Source organism: Perognathus longimembris, chromosome 9, assembly GCF_023159225.1.
Source record: "Perognathus longimembris pacificus isolate PPM17 chromosome 9, ASM2315922v1, whole genome shotgun sequence".
Classification (NCBI taxonomy): Eukaryota; Metazoa; Chordata; class Mammalia; order Rodentia; family Heteromyidae; genus Perognathus; species Perognathus longimembris.
In genome coordinates, this window is record NC_063169.1 from 7,903,846 (window position 1) to 7,923,093 (window position 19,248).

Sequence of the window (19,248 nt, forward strand, 5' to 3'; positions counted from 1 at the left end):
ATTTATAGTCTATTTTCAATACATACTTCTGACATCTACATTACAAGTGGGAAAAACCCAGGTGTTGAATTTTGTAATCAGTAATGAGGGAACCTCCTAGTCCTCCATATACCTAGGTAATTATTTTTCTTTTTCTTCCAAAAACTAGAATCCCAGCAAGGAATGTGAGCCTTACCGAAGAAATGAAGACAAACCAATTGCTCCTTGTGGAGCTATTGCCAACAGCATGTTTAATGGTATGATACAGATATAAACACAAACAATGACAACAATTTGAATAATCTCATGACGGATTTGATTATTTAGTATATAGGAATGAAATTGAGAAGTTCAGCTTCAAGATGAATATCCTGTAATGTGCTGACTCCCCTTTGAGCGTTCTCATCTGTAGAATGGATTTCTGTCCCTTAGTAGATGAAGCAGAGGTATTCAACTTCCTGTTTCATATAAGAGAATAACAGCCAAGCCGCCATTCGCACTGACTTTGGTTATTTGTACCATCACAAAGGAATTGTACTTGATCATTTAGAGTAGCAGTGTCTAGTAGAAATATAACATGACCATAAATGAGAGCCTTGCAGATAATTTAAAATTTTCTAATAGTCACAGGAAAAATCCTCAAAAGTAAATGAGGGCTGGGAATGTGGACTAGTAGTAGAGTCCTTGCCTTGCACACATGAAGCCCTAGGTTCCATTACTCAGCACCACGTATATAGAAAAAGCCAGAAGTGGCGCTGTGGCTCAAGTGGCAGAGTGCTAGCCTTGAGCAAAAAGAAGCCAGGGACAGTGCTCAGACCCTGGGTCCAAGCCCTGGACTGGCGAAAAAAAAAAAAGAGAGAGAAACATGAAGTAAACTTTATATATATCCCTCCCTCCCTCCCTCCCTCCCTCCCTCCCTCCCTCTCTCCCTCCCTCTCTCTCTTCCTCCCTCCCTTCCTCTCTTTCTTTCTTTTGCCAGTCCTAGGGCTTGAACTCAGGACCTGAGCACTGTCCCAGAGCTTCTTTTTGCTCAAGGCTAGCACTCTACCACTTGAGCCACAGCACCACTTCTGGCTGTTTTCTGTATATGTGGTGCTGAGGAATCGAACCCAGGGCTTCCTGTATATGAGGCAAGCACCTTTGCCACTAGGCCATATCCCCAGCCCCTCTTTCTTTCTTTGTTGTTTTACTTTGGTTTGGTTTGGTTAGTTGGGGAGTTCTCAGGGCTTAGGTGCTGTCCTTGAGTTATTTTGCTCTCAAGGCTAACACTCTACCACTCTGAGCCATACTTGCAGTTTTTGAGTGGTTATTTGGAGATAAGTGTCTCCTGGGCTTCAAGCTGTGATCCTCTTACAGGTAGGAGCCACTGGCTCCTGGCTTCTTAGCAAGGAAGAAAAGAGCTGATTTACTTTGAAATTTTATTTAGGTTGATATTAAAACACTTCGTCACATTTCTGTGACTTAGATCTGTAATGAAAATGAAGCCGCTGTAGAATAACCAAGGAGCCATAGTAAATTCACATGGAAAGAAAGAGTGGACAGGAGCCATACATTTGTGTGACTTCTGCTGTTAGGAGAGATCGCAGAACCTCGTTTATTGTAGAATAAAGCAGGCCCTGTGGATTTTTAGTGAACCTTAGTAATCTTTTCCTTTTCTTACATTTAGATACGTTAGAATTGTTTCTGCTTGCCAATGAATCTGACTCTGCACTTACACCTATTATTTTGAAAAAGAAAGGCATTGCTTGGTGGACAGATAAAAATGTGAAATTCAGAAATCCTCCTGGAGCAGGAACCCTGGAAGAACGGTTTAAAGGTAAAATAATATTCCATTAAAAAGAAAAGTAGGAGTTTTAATGAAGTAGGTTAAATGTTCCCCCTTTAGAGTTTTAAGCTAATTTATATTTTCTAAAGAACAACATTTTTTTCTTAATACCAAGTGGGGTAAATGTTGTAATGTACTTAAAATTCTAAAGGAATTGTTTGGTTTATATCATGAATCCCATTTATCTGGTATTAGAAAGGTGTCAGCTATTATCTTTTAAAAACGGTGGCAAATTTCTTTATATACGCTCCGGTTTTCAATCTAAATTTATTTTTGTTTGTGTTGCCTTCATTCACAATGCAGTATTTAACATATTTTTCATTAAGTAATTTGCTTTTTTTTGGTATATATTCTCTTGTCTTTTCTCTTTATTGGGATATCATCCAAATCTTTAATTTTCTTGTTCAGTTCTTATGAGAATTAGCTTTTAACACTTCTTAGAATATAAATATTTTTATACTTTTGAAAATAATCAGATTGCATATTGTGCATCTTAATTTTAGTAGAGTGAATTTTTGTTAACACTCTTAATATTGGTTTCCCCATTCCCTCTTCCACTTTTCTTTAAGGGACAACAAAGCCAGTAAATTGGCTTAAGCCAGTTTACATGCTAGATTCTGACACCGATAATAATGGATTCATAAACGAGGATTTTATGGTTTGGATGCGTACTGCTGCATTACCTACTTTCCGTAAGCTGTATCGTCTTATAGAACGGAGAGCTGATTTACATCCAACATTGCCAGCTGGACAGTACTATTTGAATATCACATACAGTATCCTTTTTTGGTTATGGATTCAAATTCATAGGGTTTGAAAGGTGTCTGTAGCCATATCTCAGTTATGTGGCTTGTTACTTTGTGCTTTAGTTTGAATTCTTATGAGTATGTGTATGTACAAGAATATTCCTAATTTGTTTCGTATAGAAATGTTTTGAATTTGTGAATATGTTGTAGTAGAGTTTCAAGCATATCACTTGATAAAGTTACTTAAGATATAGATACTTGATTTACTATAATTGTGATTAAAAGGCAAAGAATATACCTAATACCAAATAGATATTAGGAACCCCGAGCTGTTTTAATAGATTTTTGGAAAGATATTAAAAATCAGCACATGTGCTTAATCACATTAAAATGAGCAGTTATCACTGATCTGTTCATATATCAAAACAGTTTTATTACTAGAGTTTATTTTTGTTTGTTTTTATGGTGTTGGGGATCAGACCTAAGTCCTTGAACATGGTAAACGCGATTTTCTACTCAGCGATAGCCCCTGCCCGTTACTTGTATTTTTTTTGTACTTTAATAACTTAGGTTCATTTTCAGTACTAATAAGTACTTATTTCGTTCCTTCTATATGTTACTAATATACTAAGCATTCTTTTATTTTATTCAAGCAGTAATATGAGGTACATAGCATTCCATCGAGACCAGAATGTAGGAGCCTAGAGCAGTTAAGAAGCTGGCTGGGGTGGTAATTAGGAGAGCTAGAGAGCAAGACTAAGGCACTGACCACCGCCATAGGCTGAATATCCCCATCTATCTGGTTCACTTAGCTAGTTAGTCAAATCAATCCGTGTATACATAGATAATCTTTTCTAGGGAAGAAACATTGGGCTTTGCTAAACAAGGTCCTTACATTTAATTTTTTTTATCCTATCATTAAACATACTGTAATGTTAATGTAATCAGAATCCACCCACCCTCCCTCTTTCCTTCCCTCCCTCCCTCCCTCCCTTCCCCCTTCCTTTCTTTCCTTCCCCCTCCTTTTCTACCCCCTCCGTCCCTACTTCCCTCCCTCCTTCATTCCCTCATTCCTCCTCCCTATCTTTCTCCCCTTATTTATTTGCATGTTTGTTTATTTTTGTGCCGAACTGGAGCTTGATCTCGGCTGTTTTGCTCATGTCTGGAGTACTTGAGCCTCCCCTCCAATTCTGCCTTTTTGCTGGTTAATTGAAGATAAGAAAGAGTCTCTCACATTTGTCTCTCTGGGCTGGTGATGCAATTTGATTCTCACATCTCCAGCCTCATGAGTAGCTAGAACTAAAGGCTAAATTAATAGACCAGTTTCAAATTAAAGGTCATTTTTGTATCCTTGATTCTTAATGGTACACATAGAACATCAAGGCTTAGTTCAGACTGTGGTAGAAAGGACACGATCCTCGGGGAATGGCCAAAATAGAGGGCAGCTCTAGCACAATCAGTGAGACCTAGAAGATGCAATAAAAAGGGGAAATACAGGGCTGGGGATATGGCCTAGTGGCAAGAGTGCCTGCCTCGGATACACGAGGCCCTAGGTTCGATTCCCCAGCACCACATATACAGAAAACGGCCAGAAGCGGTGCTGTGGCTCAAGTGGCAGAGTGCTAGCCTTGAGCGGGAAGAAGCCAGGGACAGTGCTCAGGCCCTGAGTTCAAGGCCCAGGACTGGCCAAAAAAAAAAAAAAAAGGGGGGGAAATACCGAAGTGTAGTCTAATACAGAGCACAGTAGAGGAAATTCTTAGTTGGAAGATAGTGTACATTCAGTAAGTCTTTAGCAGATTCCCAAGTATTGAGAGAATGTCGAGAAAAAATAAAAGATGTCTCAAACATTGACAGGACACATTGTGGGTCTCTAGACCATGAAGCGTTAATTATCAAAATAGGGATGTAAGGTAGATACTACTAGATTTCTAACCTATCTTTTTAGATTTGGGATACAGAGAGAGAGATTAGTGTAGGTGTACGTGGTTCCTGAAATGTTGTATTAGAGCTCTAAAATCATTCCTGTCTTCGATTAAGATTGATTTAAGAAATGAGTAAAAATAATCCTGTCAGTCTTGTACACACAAGGCTCTGTCTGGAGACATGAAAAGTTGTGGAAATGATAGCAACAGTTATTGGAGTTAAAGATGCTTGTGAAAGAGTTGTGGTTCTTCATTGAGGGCGTGCTTCTGTCTTCCACCTTCACTGCGGCCGGAATCCTAGACCTGTTCCAGGAGGAAAATTCACCTTTTCACTCCGGCTTCGTTTTAGCCGTCAACATGGCCCAGTTTATCAAATCAGTCAGACTTGACGCTCATGCTTTGTGACTCTTCTCAGAGCCATCTCAGTCTCGTACTACGCTGTTTTTAGTAGTTATTTTTGGTTGTACTAAGGTTTGGACTCAGTGGTGCTCTAACCACTTGGCCGTTTCTCCAACCCCTTTTGCACTGGTTATTTTTCAGTTAGCATCTTGCTTCTTCCCTGGGAGTGTACCCTGGTGGGATTCGCTTTTCTTATGCTTCCTGTACTAGCTGGCATGGGTGTCTCCCATTGACATATAATTGCCTGACTCTGTTGAGGCTGGTCTGGAACTGAGGTCTTCCCAATGTTACCCTCCTACGTAGCTAGGAGGACAAGTGTGCCCCATGTGAGCAGCCATTGGTTGAGAAGGGGGTCTTACATGTATGGCTAGACTGCCCTTTAACGCGACCCAGTCTTAGCCTCTCAGACAGCGAGGATTAGGTCTAGGTCACCAGAGCCCAGCTCATGACTACATTTTTCGCACATGTTCCTTGAGCTTACGGACACTGCCAGTTTGATCACTCTTCCTCCTCCCCCCACACTGTCACTGTCCATTTGGGCTTTGTTGCTGTCTATTTGAAGTGTTGTTGTTGTTTTCATGTTAAATGACTGTGAAGCCTTTAACTTCTGTTTAATGAAAGCAAAGGGAAACTTTATAAACCTTAATTGATTGTTTTGGCTTTTACTACTTTAAGCATCTAATCTACTAGAGACGTCCAGAGCTCAGAGTTAGCGTTGCCTTATGTGCACAAGGCCTGGGTTTGATCTCCAAAGCTGTAAAACAAAGCAAAAGCAGAGCAGCAGCAACAACAAGAAGCAGTAATTTGTTAAATTAGCCCTTTAGCTAATAATATAATTTTTTAATGATTTGGAACATATAAGCAAGGTACCTATGTATCAGAGAATTGCACAGATGTGCATTTTATGCATGAAGTAATTAGAGATGGAAACGTTTTCCTAAATACCCTCTTCAGATTACCCGGTACATTCTTTCGATGGACGAAAACGGATGATCTTGACCACTATTTCGTGGATGGGAGGAAAAAATCCATTTTTGGGGATTGCTTACATCACCGTTGGATCCATCTCTTTCCTTCTGGGAGTTGTACTGCTAGTAATTAATCATAAATATAGAAACAGTAGTAATACTGCTGACATTACCATATAATTTTATATTCTGAAAACAAATCTACTGCATGTGCATCAAGGCCAGTCCTGTTCAACCTAGCTTTTGAATGCTGATGTCTGGTTAGTACATCATTTTGAAGTTGGCACATAAGTTTTCTTTTTTTAAAGAAAGTCTTTGTCATTTGCTTCTCACCTATGAATGACTTATCAAACTATAGGACGGGTATTACAAAAATTAGCTATATTGATTCTGTCAACACTGTAACTGCTTACATAGCATTCTGGTGTTTGCCTTTTATTGGGACCAGCCCCATGATGCATAGAGCCTCTTTCATGTGAAATGCATCTACTGCTTACATGTTTATGCTATGTTAATAATAATATATTGACATATGATGCTGTATATGTGTGCCCAATGTGTGAAGAGAAAGGATTACAATTGTATGAGTGTCAAGACTTGATAACCTTTCACGATTCAGAATTAGGGAAAGATGAAGACAGACCAATCTAAATAAAACACTTCATCGTTTTCTCGTGTCTTGTGTGAAGGCTTAAAGTGCCACCTTTGTATTCAAAGATGGTATCATTCTATTCTATTTATCCACTGCATACAGTGTTTTTTTTTGGGAGGGGGGTGCTAAGCGTAGCATTGAATTCAAAGGACATGGTTACCTTGTGTGACATAGAAATGAATGCTTTTGTCTGGAGAGATGGAGAAGGTCTGGAATAGAAGAATTTCAAATGTGGCCGTGAGGAATCCGAATGCACTTGAGATGCACTTATGCCTGGTTACTGTCCCTTGAGGCTTTACACTGTGCAAGGGAAGCCAGGAACAGAGGCGCGTGTGCTGCCAGCCAGAGCACTGTCTTCCAACCATAAACCCCGTCTACGTGCTCAGTGGAGACTTGTTTCATCCTTGTGTATTTAACATTAAGAGAGTCACTTCTGGGCTGGGGATATAGCCTAGTGGCAAGAGTGCCTGCCTCGGATACCTGAGGCCCTAGGTTCGATTCCCCAGCACCACATATACAGAAAACGGCCAGAAGCAGCGCTATGGCTCAAGTGGCAGAGTGCTAGCCTTGAGCGGGAAGAAGCCAGGGACAGTGCTCAGGCCCTGAGTCCAAGGCCCAGGACTGGCCAAAAAAAAAAAAAAAAAGAGAGTCACTTCTGCATTGGAAATACCTCAAGCTGTTCTTAATGGCAGGTAAGTTTTTGGCTTCAGTACTACTATTCTGATAATGTACATTTTTAGAATCTTAATTTCCTCTCTGCAATTTTGGCATACAGGTCAAATGTGGATGTGTATACACATTTTTTCTTTTTTTTAGTTAAGATGACAATTGTTTTGGCTAGTTTTCCTAATATGTACTTTAAAAGATGTTCTAGAAATTTCCTACCTAAATTGTGGGGATTTTGGATTATGTACATGATAAATTATGAAGTATTCTCTACTAACTGGAATTATTTTAATATTCCTTATTGAATAAATGCTATAATTTGTTTGCTATGAAACTTAAGTCTTGAAGTGAATGTAAAATATTTTTCCACATGCATGGAAATGTGTGAATCAGAGATGACTTAATTACATTGAAATTTTTTTTTGATATACCTAAAGTAACTCATGTTTATGCACAAGAATGCTTGTTTATGCAGGATTTGTAATGATTTCATTCAGTTATATTTCCAATCAAAAGGTCTAGGTAATGTATCAATTTTGAATAATACCTGCTTTAAAAAATGAAATAATTCATAATAGAAATGTGCCACACACATCCAGTTTTGTATATAATGAAATTCAGTTAAAAGAACTTGTAATTCATAGTGGCTTCTAACTTATGAAAATATTCTTGCATGAGTTACTTGGTGTATGGTTACTCTAAACTTTCTGAGTACATAGTCCTGATGTAAAAGTAGTCCTTATTTTGTCAGCCCTCAGCATGCTTTTTTTTGTTTTTGTTATTCTGGTGTTTTTTTTTTCTGAAAATTGTCTCTTACACATATCAGTTTATTTTCTGGATCAGTCTGTGAGTGGTGCGAGGTTCCTTCAAACTTTCCAGAGGGGGCCTGTTGTCCTCCATCTCTTTTCTAACTGAAGGAGCACGGATTCTGCTCAGGAAAAGCGGAAGCTCTCTCCCTCCACTCGGGCCTGTGGCGCCTGGACTCTCAGCCCAGAGCGGGAGTGTGCTCTGTTTTCCTAGGGCCTGGGTGGCCTGGGTGGCCTCCTGCCACTTGAGCGCCCAGGGATGGCTATGGAAGAACGTGGAACATTCCTTTGGTCTCTGGGAAGTGTGGGGAAAAAGGGAAGACATTTACCCCGGGTTATTTTTGTTTTGGAAACACTGATGTCATTTTCATGTATCACAGGCTTACATTTTAACCTAGGTTAAGAGAAATGTATCAATTGTCAGGAAATATTTTGACATGAAACTCTTTCTCAGTTGAAGAAGTTACTCAATGAGTAAAAGCCAAGAAATTTTATTGACATGGTACGGCAGTTAAAAAAATAAACTGGAAAAATAGCTACTTACCTAATAATCATTCAAGCAGAGTCAGGCAATGCATTTATTGGATAGTGAAGTTAACATCCTGTTAGTATGTTCTGCACTAATAAAAACGATCAAATTAATTTTGTTATAGTCAAGTGTCTTGTGCAAATAACAAGGTCCCAACGTTGTTCTTAATGGTTAGCACTCAGTCTTAAAAGGTGAACGATTTAATCCAGGGTCAGTGAGTACATGTTTTAATTTATCAATTTGATAAAATATCATTTATTTAAAATTAATTATATCTATATTAGCCTCTGACAACATACATGGCAAGACTTACTGATAGTACTAAGGAGCATCGGTTCTTATCAAGGAGTGACCAGATTGTTACCTGGGTATAGGCAGACTGGCTGAGGCTACATTTGGTGTTAGGGGAAGGGACTGGAAGCAGAAAGAGGCCTGGACGGGGAAAAGCACAAGGGAGATAGATGCACAGGAAATGAAAAGCCAGATTGGGGAGGGGAGCGACTCCCTCCCTCGCTCCCTCCCTCCTTCCCTCCTTGGACAGACACTGCCTTGTTTGTCGTTAACCTTGTAAAGTTTTGTTCTTTGAGACCACGGCAACCTTGAGAGGGGAGGAAGAGGGACTGAAAACCTGCTGCTGACACTAGACGTTTGGTGAATAAAACAGGCATGGTCTGGCGAAATGGTTTAGGACCCCTCTTTAACCCATGGCACCATTCAGTAAGCCTAAGAATCACATTTCTCCTAATGTCATTTGAAATTTCCAAATAAATATCTTGTCTAAAAACAAATCAGACTATGGTGATGTTATTTGCTGTTTGGGGGGAGGGCATTTGCTTTTATATATCGGTACAGTTCATCATAGTAACATGACACAACTTCAGGAATCCACTAGAAAGTTCTAAATGCTTTTTGGTGAAAAGGAGTTGTCCCTGCCTGAACCTTCTTTCCTCCTCAAAGATAATCACTTTGACTCTGAAAGTTTTCCTCTGGTTGCCAGGCACTGGTGGCTCACACCTATAATCCTAGCTACTCAGGAGGCTGAGATCTGAGGATCCAGGTTTGAAGTTGGCCTGGACAGGAAGTCTGTGAGACTTTAACCACCAAAAATGCTGAACGTGGAGCTGTGGCTCAAGTGGTGGAGTGCTAGCTTTGAGCAAAAAATGCTCAGACCCTGAGTTCAAACCCCAGGATTGGCACCACCCCCCGAAAAATATTTTTTTCTCCATTATCTCAGTTTCTCTATTTACTTGATTTTAAGTTTTAAGCACAGTTTGATGTTATATACCTTACCCCCTGTTATATCGTTACATCTTAATATGTAGTAAGTACATCAGCTGTTGTTTGAGAATGACTTTACTCACTATTGCAGAGCAAAGCAGTGTACCATAATTACAGTTCTTTTACAAATTTTTTTTTCTGCAGTTAGTCACCTCATTTTTAATGTCTTAAAATTTCCCCTTCTCTGGCAGGTGTTCTGTGTTCTTTTTTGCACAGTGTCCCCATCTTCACTAGACGTCTCGCTGTGCTGCACGCGCAGCCCGTACCAATAAAAACTCCAAAAACAAATTTCGTTTCTAAGATTTGTTTCATTTCTTATTTCTGAAATATCCTGTGGTTAGGGTCCCCTATGGATTGCCTTCTTTTTCTGAGACTATGTATGGATGCAAATGCATCTTTGCTTTTGTTTCCTACTTTGCATTGTCAGCATTTTGGTTACCATTTTTTTTCTTTTGTTCAGAGAGCTGACTTCCCTCATATTTCTAGCCCGTCTTAACAGTCTGTTGTACATCAGACCCAGATCACTATTTGACTGCTTTGTATTTATCAACTGTGTTTGAAAAGTAATTTTGTTTCATTAGCGCTCCAAATTGTTAAGCTGTTGCTAAAAAGCTTAGCAAAGTAATGAATTCTCAGGTAGAACACGTTTTAAGCACTGCTGCAGCCAGCGGCAGGGACCCAGTACTCAGAAATTTTCTTTGAGCTAGTTTCTCTAGTCCTCTACAGGAGGAAGGGGGTGGAATGGGGTCTTGTTTTCTTTGTAAATGATCAAGGAATTGTACAAAGTGGCTCCAATTTAATGTGTGTTTTCTACAGCTTTTTGAGCTACTTGAGGATTGAACTCAGGTCCTTAGGTTTCACAAGGCCCTGCTCCCAGTTTCACCTTTTGAGTCGATGGGATGACTGCATGATACCATGCTGACCCTTCTAAGTCATTTTAACCTCTTCCTTGTTCTCCCTTTCACTTGATTTCTACTTGGCCAATACTGTCTTGTAAACTACTTATCTCCCATGGATCAATATTTCCATAAAAATATTCTGTTCTACCAGTAGTAGGAGACCAGTAGGAGATGAAAACAAGCTTGCAATTAGTTAAATTATTTACCAATAACAAAATAATACACCAATTAACAGCAGATGCTTCCTGATTGCCAAAGGTGACGCATGGAGCTACATGACAAACTATTCTTAACATGTTATTCATTCTACTCCACATGAAGCTGTACTATTATATACATGCGTGTATATATATACGTTATAATTTGTCATATTTGAAGTAGAGTAAGCCCCCTCCACACACAAATCACATAAAACTTTTTATGATTTGTTTTTTGATATGAGCAGGACCATATTCAGGCTGTGCTACAAATCAGGTTATGCAGATCAGAGTTTTCCATGTACTCATGGAATGCTGTGAATACTTCTTATGAATCTTCTAGAGACAAGGACAAAAGGAAAACAAACTGATGTTTGGGTAGGAGCCTATTTTTTCTGTTCAAATTATTCACACAGCAGAAGCAAGAGGATAATGACAAGAGTTTTTGAAAGGAGTCCCAACAAGTATTCAGGAAGATTTTTTTCAAAACATTTTTTAGTAGTTACTTTGTGTACTATGCCTTCCATTTCACCTGTACCTATTGAGTATTCTCCTGTGGATCAGTTGTTATTTTAGGCCCTGGGAATGCACAGTAAATAAAACAGTATTTGGGCTGGGAATATGGCCTAGTGGCAAAAGTGCTCATATACATGAAGCCCTGGGTTTGATTCCTCAGCACCACATATACAGAAAACGGCCAGAAGTGGCGCTGTGGCTCAAGTGGCAGAGTGCTAGCCTTGAGCAAAAAGAAGCCAGGGACAGTGCTCAGGCCCTGAGTTCAAGGCCCAGGACTGGCAAAAAATAAAAATAAAAAAAAATAAACCAAAACAACCCCGCAGTGAGCTTTGTCATCTTATCCAACTTAGGCACAGAAGGATCACTGCTGTGTGGTAGATGGGTGACTGGAAAGTAATTGAGTGGAAATCAAAACCAATAAAAACGGTTTCTCCAGTAATCCAAATGGGAAAAGCTGGTGGTAGTTTAGTGGTGTCCGGATTCACCTTACATTTTGATATTACTGCCAGCCAAATCTACTACTGTATTATTTATAAGGTGCGAAGGAAAGCAGTAAACATTTGGGTCTTAAAACGAGGGAAATTGCTGAGGAGAAGGTTTAAAAATGGGAAGTGGCAAGCAGAATTCGCTTGTGGTCTTATTGATGGGCGCCATGCCCTTGGGCCTGCTAAGGGGAGCTGTGGTGAACTGAGGGAAATGCCGCCCCCGACGTTTGTGAGTGGTCGGCGTACCAAGGGCATGTCAAGCCAACGTGTCGGATAAAACACAGGTGAGGCGTTTCAGCTTTGGAAAGTGGGGAGGACGAAGATCCAAGAAAGAAAAAGAAGGACAGTCACCACCGTAGGACAGTCGCTGGCCGTGGTGTGCTAAGACACGTGGCTTCAAGCCACCCCTCACGCTGGGTGCATTTGTGGTGGGTTGGTGGATTCTCGCCTGCGACCCGGGCTCCATCGATCGCCTGCAACCCCGGCTACTCCGTGAAGGTCCGAGCCGAGGCCAGCGAGCCGACGACCTCCGGGCCGGCCAGAGCGGCCCAGGCGCGGCGCCGCTCTCGCCCCGCTTCCGGTCTCTATGGTCGGCACGGCGGCCTGCTTCCGGCGCGCCCGGTCGGGAAGCGGTTCCGGTTCCGGTTCCGGAGTGGTGGCTCTCGCTCCGCTGTTCTCTCGTCCGGGTCGGCCGTGCTCACCGAGCCAGGATGCTGCGGAATCTGCTGGTGAGTCGTCCGGGGTCCGCGACGGCGGTGGGCTCGGGCGGGGAGCGGAGGCCCGGGGCCCCCGCGGCGGCGCTCTGTCCTGGGGAGCGGGCCCCAGCGCGCCCGGGGTCACCTTGCTCCGCGTCCTGCTGGACCTGACCCGCGGGCGCCCTGGGCCGTTCCTGGGCAGGAAGAGGGGGGACGGGTGCCCCTAGAGGCTAGCGAAGCCCCCCAGATCGTGGGCCGGACCCGCGCACACCTCACCCCGGCGGGGCCTCCGGGAGCTGACGCCCCCGGGGAGGGCGGGGGCGCAATCTCCGAGCCGCGAGCGATCGCCTCCACCCGGGGGCCCTCGGCCTCGCCCCGGGAAAATGGTTACAATGATTCTTTTCTGTTGTAACTAACCGAGCTTTATGTAGCCGCTCAGTCAGTGCCACTGGCTGTAGAAAGTGGAGATCATATTTTTTTTCCTTAGTGCAATTAAGTGGAATGCGAATGTTTTATCTTAAGGACAGCTTTATACCCTTCATTAAAATTTTCGGATAGGGCTGAGGATGTGGCTCTGATAAGAATGCTTGTTTAGTAGGCTCGGGGCCCGAATTCTCCCCCAGCACTGCAAAAAATAAACACCTCAGGATAAACGGAGTGAGGGGAACATTTTAAGTGTAGGGATCACCCTGGTGCGTTTGGCTGCCATATAACAAATTTTAATAACACGAGAAATTATAAAATGACATCTGAGCTTAAGTATTTCTGCATCTGTATATCAGTGGTTTCCTAAGTGTTTATTTACAGAGGGTACCGGTTCACACTAGCTGAAGCTCTTGCGTGTGACCTTTGGAGACTATGGAGTGTTACTGTGGAGAGCAGAGCAGAGGAGAGGTGACAAATTGAACAATCTGGGTGCTGGCCCAAGTTTCTGTTGCTGACAAGGCAGTTATGCATTAGTTTCCATTTCCATCTCCAAAAAGAAGGGTTGGAGTTGACTAGCCTGGAAGGCTTCTGTGGGCTGTCAAGTGTGTTTAATGTATGTGCATTTTCCATTTCAGGCTCTTCGTCAAGTTACCCAGAGAACCATCAGCACTGCTCCACGCCGGCACTGGCAAAACAAAGTTCCAGAAAAACAAAAGCTGTTTCAGGTACTGAACTTTCTAGGATCTTGTAGATGGAGATAGTAAATCTAGAGTTGTCTGCTTATTAGTGAGCCTTTTGTATAAGCAAAAGTATAATAAGGAAATCTGTTGGTATCTAACAGAGCATTTACTGTCTTTAAGACAACAAGCAGTAAAATGTGAGGGAAAAAGGAATAGGCCAACAAGGAAGTTTGGGGGAGGAGTTTATGATGAACTGTTGTTCTTTGGGGAATAGTTGCATAAGGATAGACAAATAGGCCATAGACAGGTTCTGGAAACAGAATAAATATATATACAGGGGCTTATTTTATAAGGTAAAAGCTATCGAATATCTGTAGAAAGTGGTACAATAGGTCACTATTAGGAAAAAACCAATTGCTTTAAAGGAGACCAGGTATGGGGCACACCTGTAATTCCAGCATTAGGAAGGCAGGAGCTGGAGAATCAGGAGTTACAGGCCAGCCTGCACTATATAGTTAAGACTTTTATCTCAAAAGATCCCCTCCCTCCATCCCACCCACCCCCCTCCAACCCTGGGGCTTGAACAGGGCCTGAGCACTGCCCCCAAGCTTCTTTTGCTCAGGGCTAGCACTCTTACCACCTGAGCCACAGCGCCACTTCCAGCTTTTCCTGTTTATGTGGTACTGCGGAATTGAAGCCAGGGCTTCAAGGACGCAAGCACTCTACCACGAAGCCACATTCCCAGCCCAGCACCCCCTCAATAAAAAAAAAAGGTAAAGTTGGATCTCTTCTAAGAAAATAAATGGCACATATAAATGATTCCCCTTTTGTATAATCTGGAGGTAGCAAGGAGCTGTTAAAGAGAAAAGAGAAAGGCTTGATGGCATCATTTTTTTTAATGATTTATACTTACAAAACACAGGGTACAAATTAAGGCATTTTCTAAGTATGGAAGGCTAATGTCATTAATAAAGAGCAGAAACCCCAGAATCTAAATTAAGTTGCCTGCCATGGGCTGGTGAGGCATGCGTCCGGGGCCTGCTCCCGACTGCGCAGCCGCGTCCTAGTCAGGCTGTGGGTTGGGAAGCCGCGGGTCTGCGCTAGCGGCCGGGGCCCTGCTGGCTGCGTGGGCCCTGCGGGACAGGAGCAGGAGGAGTGCTGCCGGACCCCGGGACCCGACCCTTGGCCTTCCGGGCCCTGAAGGTTCCATCACTTCAGAACTACACCTGTGTTTCCCTTTGCCCTCCTTTGGCGTAAATTTGTTGACCAAGAAATAGTCCTAACCCTGAGCCCTTCCATCGCTCTTCCATAGTCATAAGACTGCCCTGTCTTCACTCACTCCTGGAACTGGAAAGCTAGCTTTTATAAAAATGAGAACAAACTAACAAAATACATTAACACGACAAGATACTGCTGTAGTCACATATAATTAGCAAGATTTCAGAAAGATGTAAATAATTGTGCTTAGCTGGTATGGGAGATAAGTACATTTCATCCACAGTGCCTTATCTGCATTAACTAGTAGTGTCATTGGGACAAAAGTTAAGGAGGTTAGCACTAAACACAAGTCACATTACCCTCTCATCTTAGAAAGCCCACTCTTTAAAGACTTTCCTGTAAAAATAATTGCATGAGCATATGAAAGCCGGATGCATGTTTAAAAAAATCCAACTAAATATGCATTAATAGAGGATTGGCTAATTCAGCTGATAATTTACCCATGGTGAAATATTTTGTAGCCACTGAAAAGAATAAGGTAATTTCAAGTTGATTAACAAAGTGTTTTTTAAGACTTCTTAGCAAAAGTAGTGTCTGGCAGATCATTATGTAACATAATTTCATTTTCTATTAAACAATGCTTATAAAGGAATTGATAATATAAGCATTCAAAAGTAGAGATCTGTAGTGTTCTGTAAGTGGTAGTTATTTCTTGGGGAAACGGGTGTGGTAGAGCAGTTTGTCTTTGTAAGTAGTTAGGTTATGAGTGGTTTTATTGTGAATTCTCATTTTTTCCCAGTAAACTTTTAAGTGATGAAAGTACATATACCTAAAAATAATCCTCCTTTATAAGGAGAAAAAAATCATTCCTCTGACTTTTAGTATGGCTATTTTTCTTCCATCATATCGAAATTGTTGAGTTTGATGAGTATATTATATATAGTTTTAATGCTTATATATTCCAAGGACAAAAACACCTTTGTTGGATCTCAAATTAGCCTTAAAACAGGAATGCTGACTTTTAGGAGTTTATATTTGAAAAATCGTCAGAGAAAATTAAGACTGTATACAGACCTTTTTAATTTTATTACTTAAAATGTTTTAATTTGGGGGCTGGGAATATGGCCAAGCGGCAAGAGTGCTTGCCTCCTACACATGAAGCTCTCGGTTCGATTCCCCAGCACCACTATATGGAAAACGGCCAGAAGTGGCGCTGTGGCTCAGTGGCAGAGTGCTTGCCTTGAGCGGGAAGAAGCCAGGGACAGTGCTCAGACCCTGAGTCCAAGGCCCAGGACTGGCCAAAAAAAAAAAAAAAAGTTTTAATTTGGGGGCTGGGATGTGGCTTAGTGGTGGAGAGCTTGCCTAGCATGCATGAAGCCCTGGGTTCAATTCCCCAGCACCACATAAACAGAAAAGGCCGGAAGTGGCGCTGTGGCTCAAGTGGTAGAGTGCTAGCCTTGAGCGGGAAGAAGCCAGGGACAGTGCCCAGGCCCTGAGTTCAAGCCCTCTGGGAATGGGAAAAAAGAAAAAAAAAGTTTGAACTTGGAGGGTGTCATGTGCTCTTTTATTTAAAACTTAGTTGGAAATGACAACGGAGTGCGTCTTGGTTTCTTTCCTCCCCAGGAGGATAATGGAATTCCAGTGCATCTGAAGGGCGGGATGGCCGACGCCCTCCTGTACAGAGCCACCATGTTCCTCACAGTTGGCGGTAAGACCTTCAGAAAACAGTGGTGGTGAAGCTCACTTCATGGTCGCGTTTTACCACACACAGTCTGTCTCCAGACTGGGCGCTCACTGTATCTCGTGTAAGGACAGACAGGGTGATTGAAATACACTGTCATTCTAAGAGCTTTTTGGTGTGTTTTGAAACACTTTATGATCAGGCTTTATATATGTTCTTAATCTGGTGTGTGTGTGTGTGTGTGAGTGTGTGTGTACGTGTGTGTATGTACACGTACATGAGTTTGAACTGTAGGCCACGGTGAGCTCCCTTAGCTTTTGTGCTCAAAGCTGGTACTTCTCTCACTGGAGCCACGCCTCCGCTTCTTGCCTTTTGCTGGTTAATTGGAGCTGAGAGTCTCACAGACTTTCCTGCCCGAGCTGGCTTTGAAGCGTGTTGCTGAGATCTCAGCCTCCTGTGCGATGAGCATTACAGGCTGGAGCCCCTGGTGCCCAGCTCAAGGTGATAGTATTGTGTTGACATAACTACATCGTGTTGAGATTGGCATACTGTTTCTCTTCTCTAGAAATTAATATTGGAGCTAGATCAAATATTTTGAAATAATACTGAAAATGTGGCCGGTGTCTGTCAAAACACACTTTTAAGTGTTCGTTAGAATAGCCTTCGTGCCAGTCTTGGCTCTCCACACTTGGGTTGGAATGCTTCAATGTATGTAGCTTCATCCCGGTTCTTTTGTTTGTCCTTTTCAGGAACAGCGTACGCCATCTATCAGCTGGCTGTGGCTTCCTTTCCCAAGAAGCAGAACTGACTGGAGCCCCGGCCGCGGCCCGGCCCCGCGCCCTCCATCCCGCCGCGGACCAGCGCTGTCCTGAGTAACCCAGCTCTCCCTTGGGGATCAATATTTATTGACTTGTACTAACTACCACCACAATAAAGCGGGCTTTACCATGCTTTCCTTTTCTTATTTTGGTAAACACTTAGGCCTTAGGCCAGAAGAAACAAAAAAAGAAAAGCAAAAAGAGATGTTTGTCTGCAAGCTGTGTCCAGCATGGAGGTGCTGGCGTAGAGAAATCACTCCCCCTGCATCAGGGAAACGGGGTGCTGTGTCCAGCATGGAGGTGCTGGCGTAGAGAAATCACTCCCCCTGCATCAGGGAAACGGGGTGCTGTGTCCAGCATGGAGGTGCTGGCGTAGAGAGATCACTCCCCCTGCAGCAGGGAAGCGGGGTGCTGTGTCCAGCATGGAGGTGCTGGCGTAGAGAGATCACTCCCCCTGCAGCAGGGAAGCGGGGTGCTGTGTCCAGCATGGAGGTGCTGGCGTAGAGAGATCACTCCCCCTGCAGAGGGAAAGCAGGGTGCTGTGTCCAGCATGGAGGTGCTGGCGTAGAGAGATCACTCCCCCTGCAGCAGGGAAGCGGGCTGTTGTTGCAGTAGGCGGGCTCGACTGTTGAAGCGAAGTTCCATGCTCCCTCTGCCCTCTGCCCTCTGCCCTGGGATAGCCTGGAATTGGCATCATAATGACTAACCATTTTAAATTTTTCTCTCTCCTCTCAGCTTTTTGTGAATCTGCTCTGATGTCTTCCATAGCTGAGCCGGGTGCTGGTGGCTCACACCTGTAATCCTAGCCACTGAGGTCTGAAAGCCTCGGTTCTAAACCAGCTTACTTCCAAGCCCTTGTGCCCAGTGACTTGCGTCCTCCACGCAGGGCCCGCCCGTCAGGAGCATGTAACTGGAGAGGACGAGGGGGTGGGGAGAGCCTGGAGCAGGGACCGTGATCAGGATACACTGCACTCATGCAGTACTGTGCCGAGACGAAAGATAACACGACTAAAGATAATAAAAAAAAGAACATCATGTTGTGAATCCATCCAGGAACGAGTCTGTTGGTTTGATTAGAGGGCTCAGGGCCCATTGACTTCTCAATGATGAGGTCCATCACAGCAGGTTTCAACCATAGTCTTGTTTTGAGGAACACTTCATACTTATACCACAACAGAAGGGCTGGTTCTCTCTGCTAGTCCTGGGACTTGAACTCAAGGCGCCTCAAGGCTAGGGCTCTGCCCCTCCAGCTCCAGTTTGAGCTTTTTGGTGATTAACTGGAGAGAAGACCCAAGGACTTCTCTATCTGGGCTGGAATTGAACCGAGATCCTCAGGTCTCGGCCTTCTGAGTAGCTAGGGTTTCCGGCGTGAGCCACTGGGCCTGGAACGCTCTGTTCTTAACCTGAGGTAGGCGTTCCCATTGCCAGGCGGCCTCGGTTATCGGCCCTGTGGCGAGCTGGCAGAGATACCCTCAGCACTGTCCAGCGGTGAAGGCTGACAGCGTTGAGAGGCGAGCCGGCGGGAACAGGGATTGCTGCCTGCCATCCCAGCTCTTGAGCCTGAGGCCAGCTTGGGATACAGAGTGATTTTATCTACAAGCAAACAGGAAAAAAAAGTACCACCTTCCCTCCAAATAACCTACAACCAAAAAACACAGACCAGCCAACCAGTAATCTTGTAACTGTCAGCAGTGGGCCTAAACTACCCAGTCAACCAGCTCAAACAGCACCTGGCTGGATTGCCACCTTGGCTAACCAGAGGAGAAGAGTCGGCAGCAATGAAGGTGTCAGGTTAGCAGTTATAATCCCCAGTCACAACATTGCCCTTAAAGAAGAGGATAGAAGCGCTATGGCCCTTGGGTC

At 43.2% G+C, this 19,248-nt stretch overlaps 2 protein-coding genes across 2 annotated transcripts in view; both read left to right on the forward strand.

The window, feature by feature from the left end:
* Tmem30a (transmembrane protein 30A) overlaps nucleotides 1-6,508 on the forward strand; it is a 29,654-nt gene extending 23,146 nt beyond the window's left edge. Inside the window, exons 4-7 of the mRNA XM_048353678.1 lie at nucleotides 149-236; nucleotides 1,646-1,795; nucleotides 2,374-2,580; nucleotides 5,826-6,508. Of these exons, the coding sequence (XP_048209635.1) occupies nucleotides 149-236; nucleotides 1,646-1,795; nucleotides 2,374-2,580; nucleotides 5,826-6,019 (639 nt within the window). The 3' untranslated portion in view covers nucleotides 6,020-6,508. The remainder of the gene's footprint in view (nucleotides 1-148; nucleotides 237-1,645; nucleotides 1,796-2,373; nucleotides 2,581-5,825) is intronic.
* Nucleotides 6,509-12,459: 5,951 nt separating this feature from the next.
* Nucleotides 12,460-17,517, forward strand: LOC125357043 (cytochrome c oxidase subunit 7A2, mitochondrial). Its single transcript, XM_048353679.1, has 4 exons — nucleotides 12,460-12,595; nucleotides 13,624-13,713; nucleotides 16,510-16,594; nucleotides 17,317-17,517. Exons 1-4 carry the CDS (start codon nucleotides 12,578-12,580, stop codon nucleotides 17,373-17,375), a joined length of 252 nt encoding a protein of 83 aa, XP_048209636.1. The 5' UTR covers nucleotides 12,460-12,577; the 3' UTR covers nucleotides 17,376-17,517.
* Nucleotides 17,518-19,248: the final 1,731 nt, after the last annotated feature.

Excerpts from the sequence above, each read along its gene's own strand:
- LOC125357043 (XM_048353679.1), top strand. Across the intron at positions 13,714-16,509 it reads AAAAACAAAAGCTGTTTCAG|GAGGATAATGGAATTCCAGT; the intron begins GTACTGAACTTT and ends TTTCCTCCCCAG. Across the intron at positions 16,595-17,316 it reads CATGTTCCTCACAGTTGGCG|GAACAGCGTACGCCATCTAT; the intron begins GTAAGACCTTCA and ends TGTCCTTTTCAG.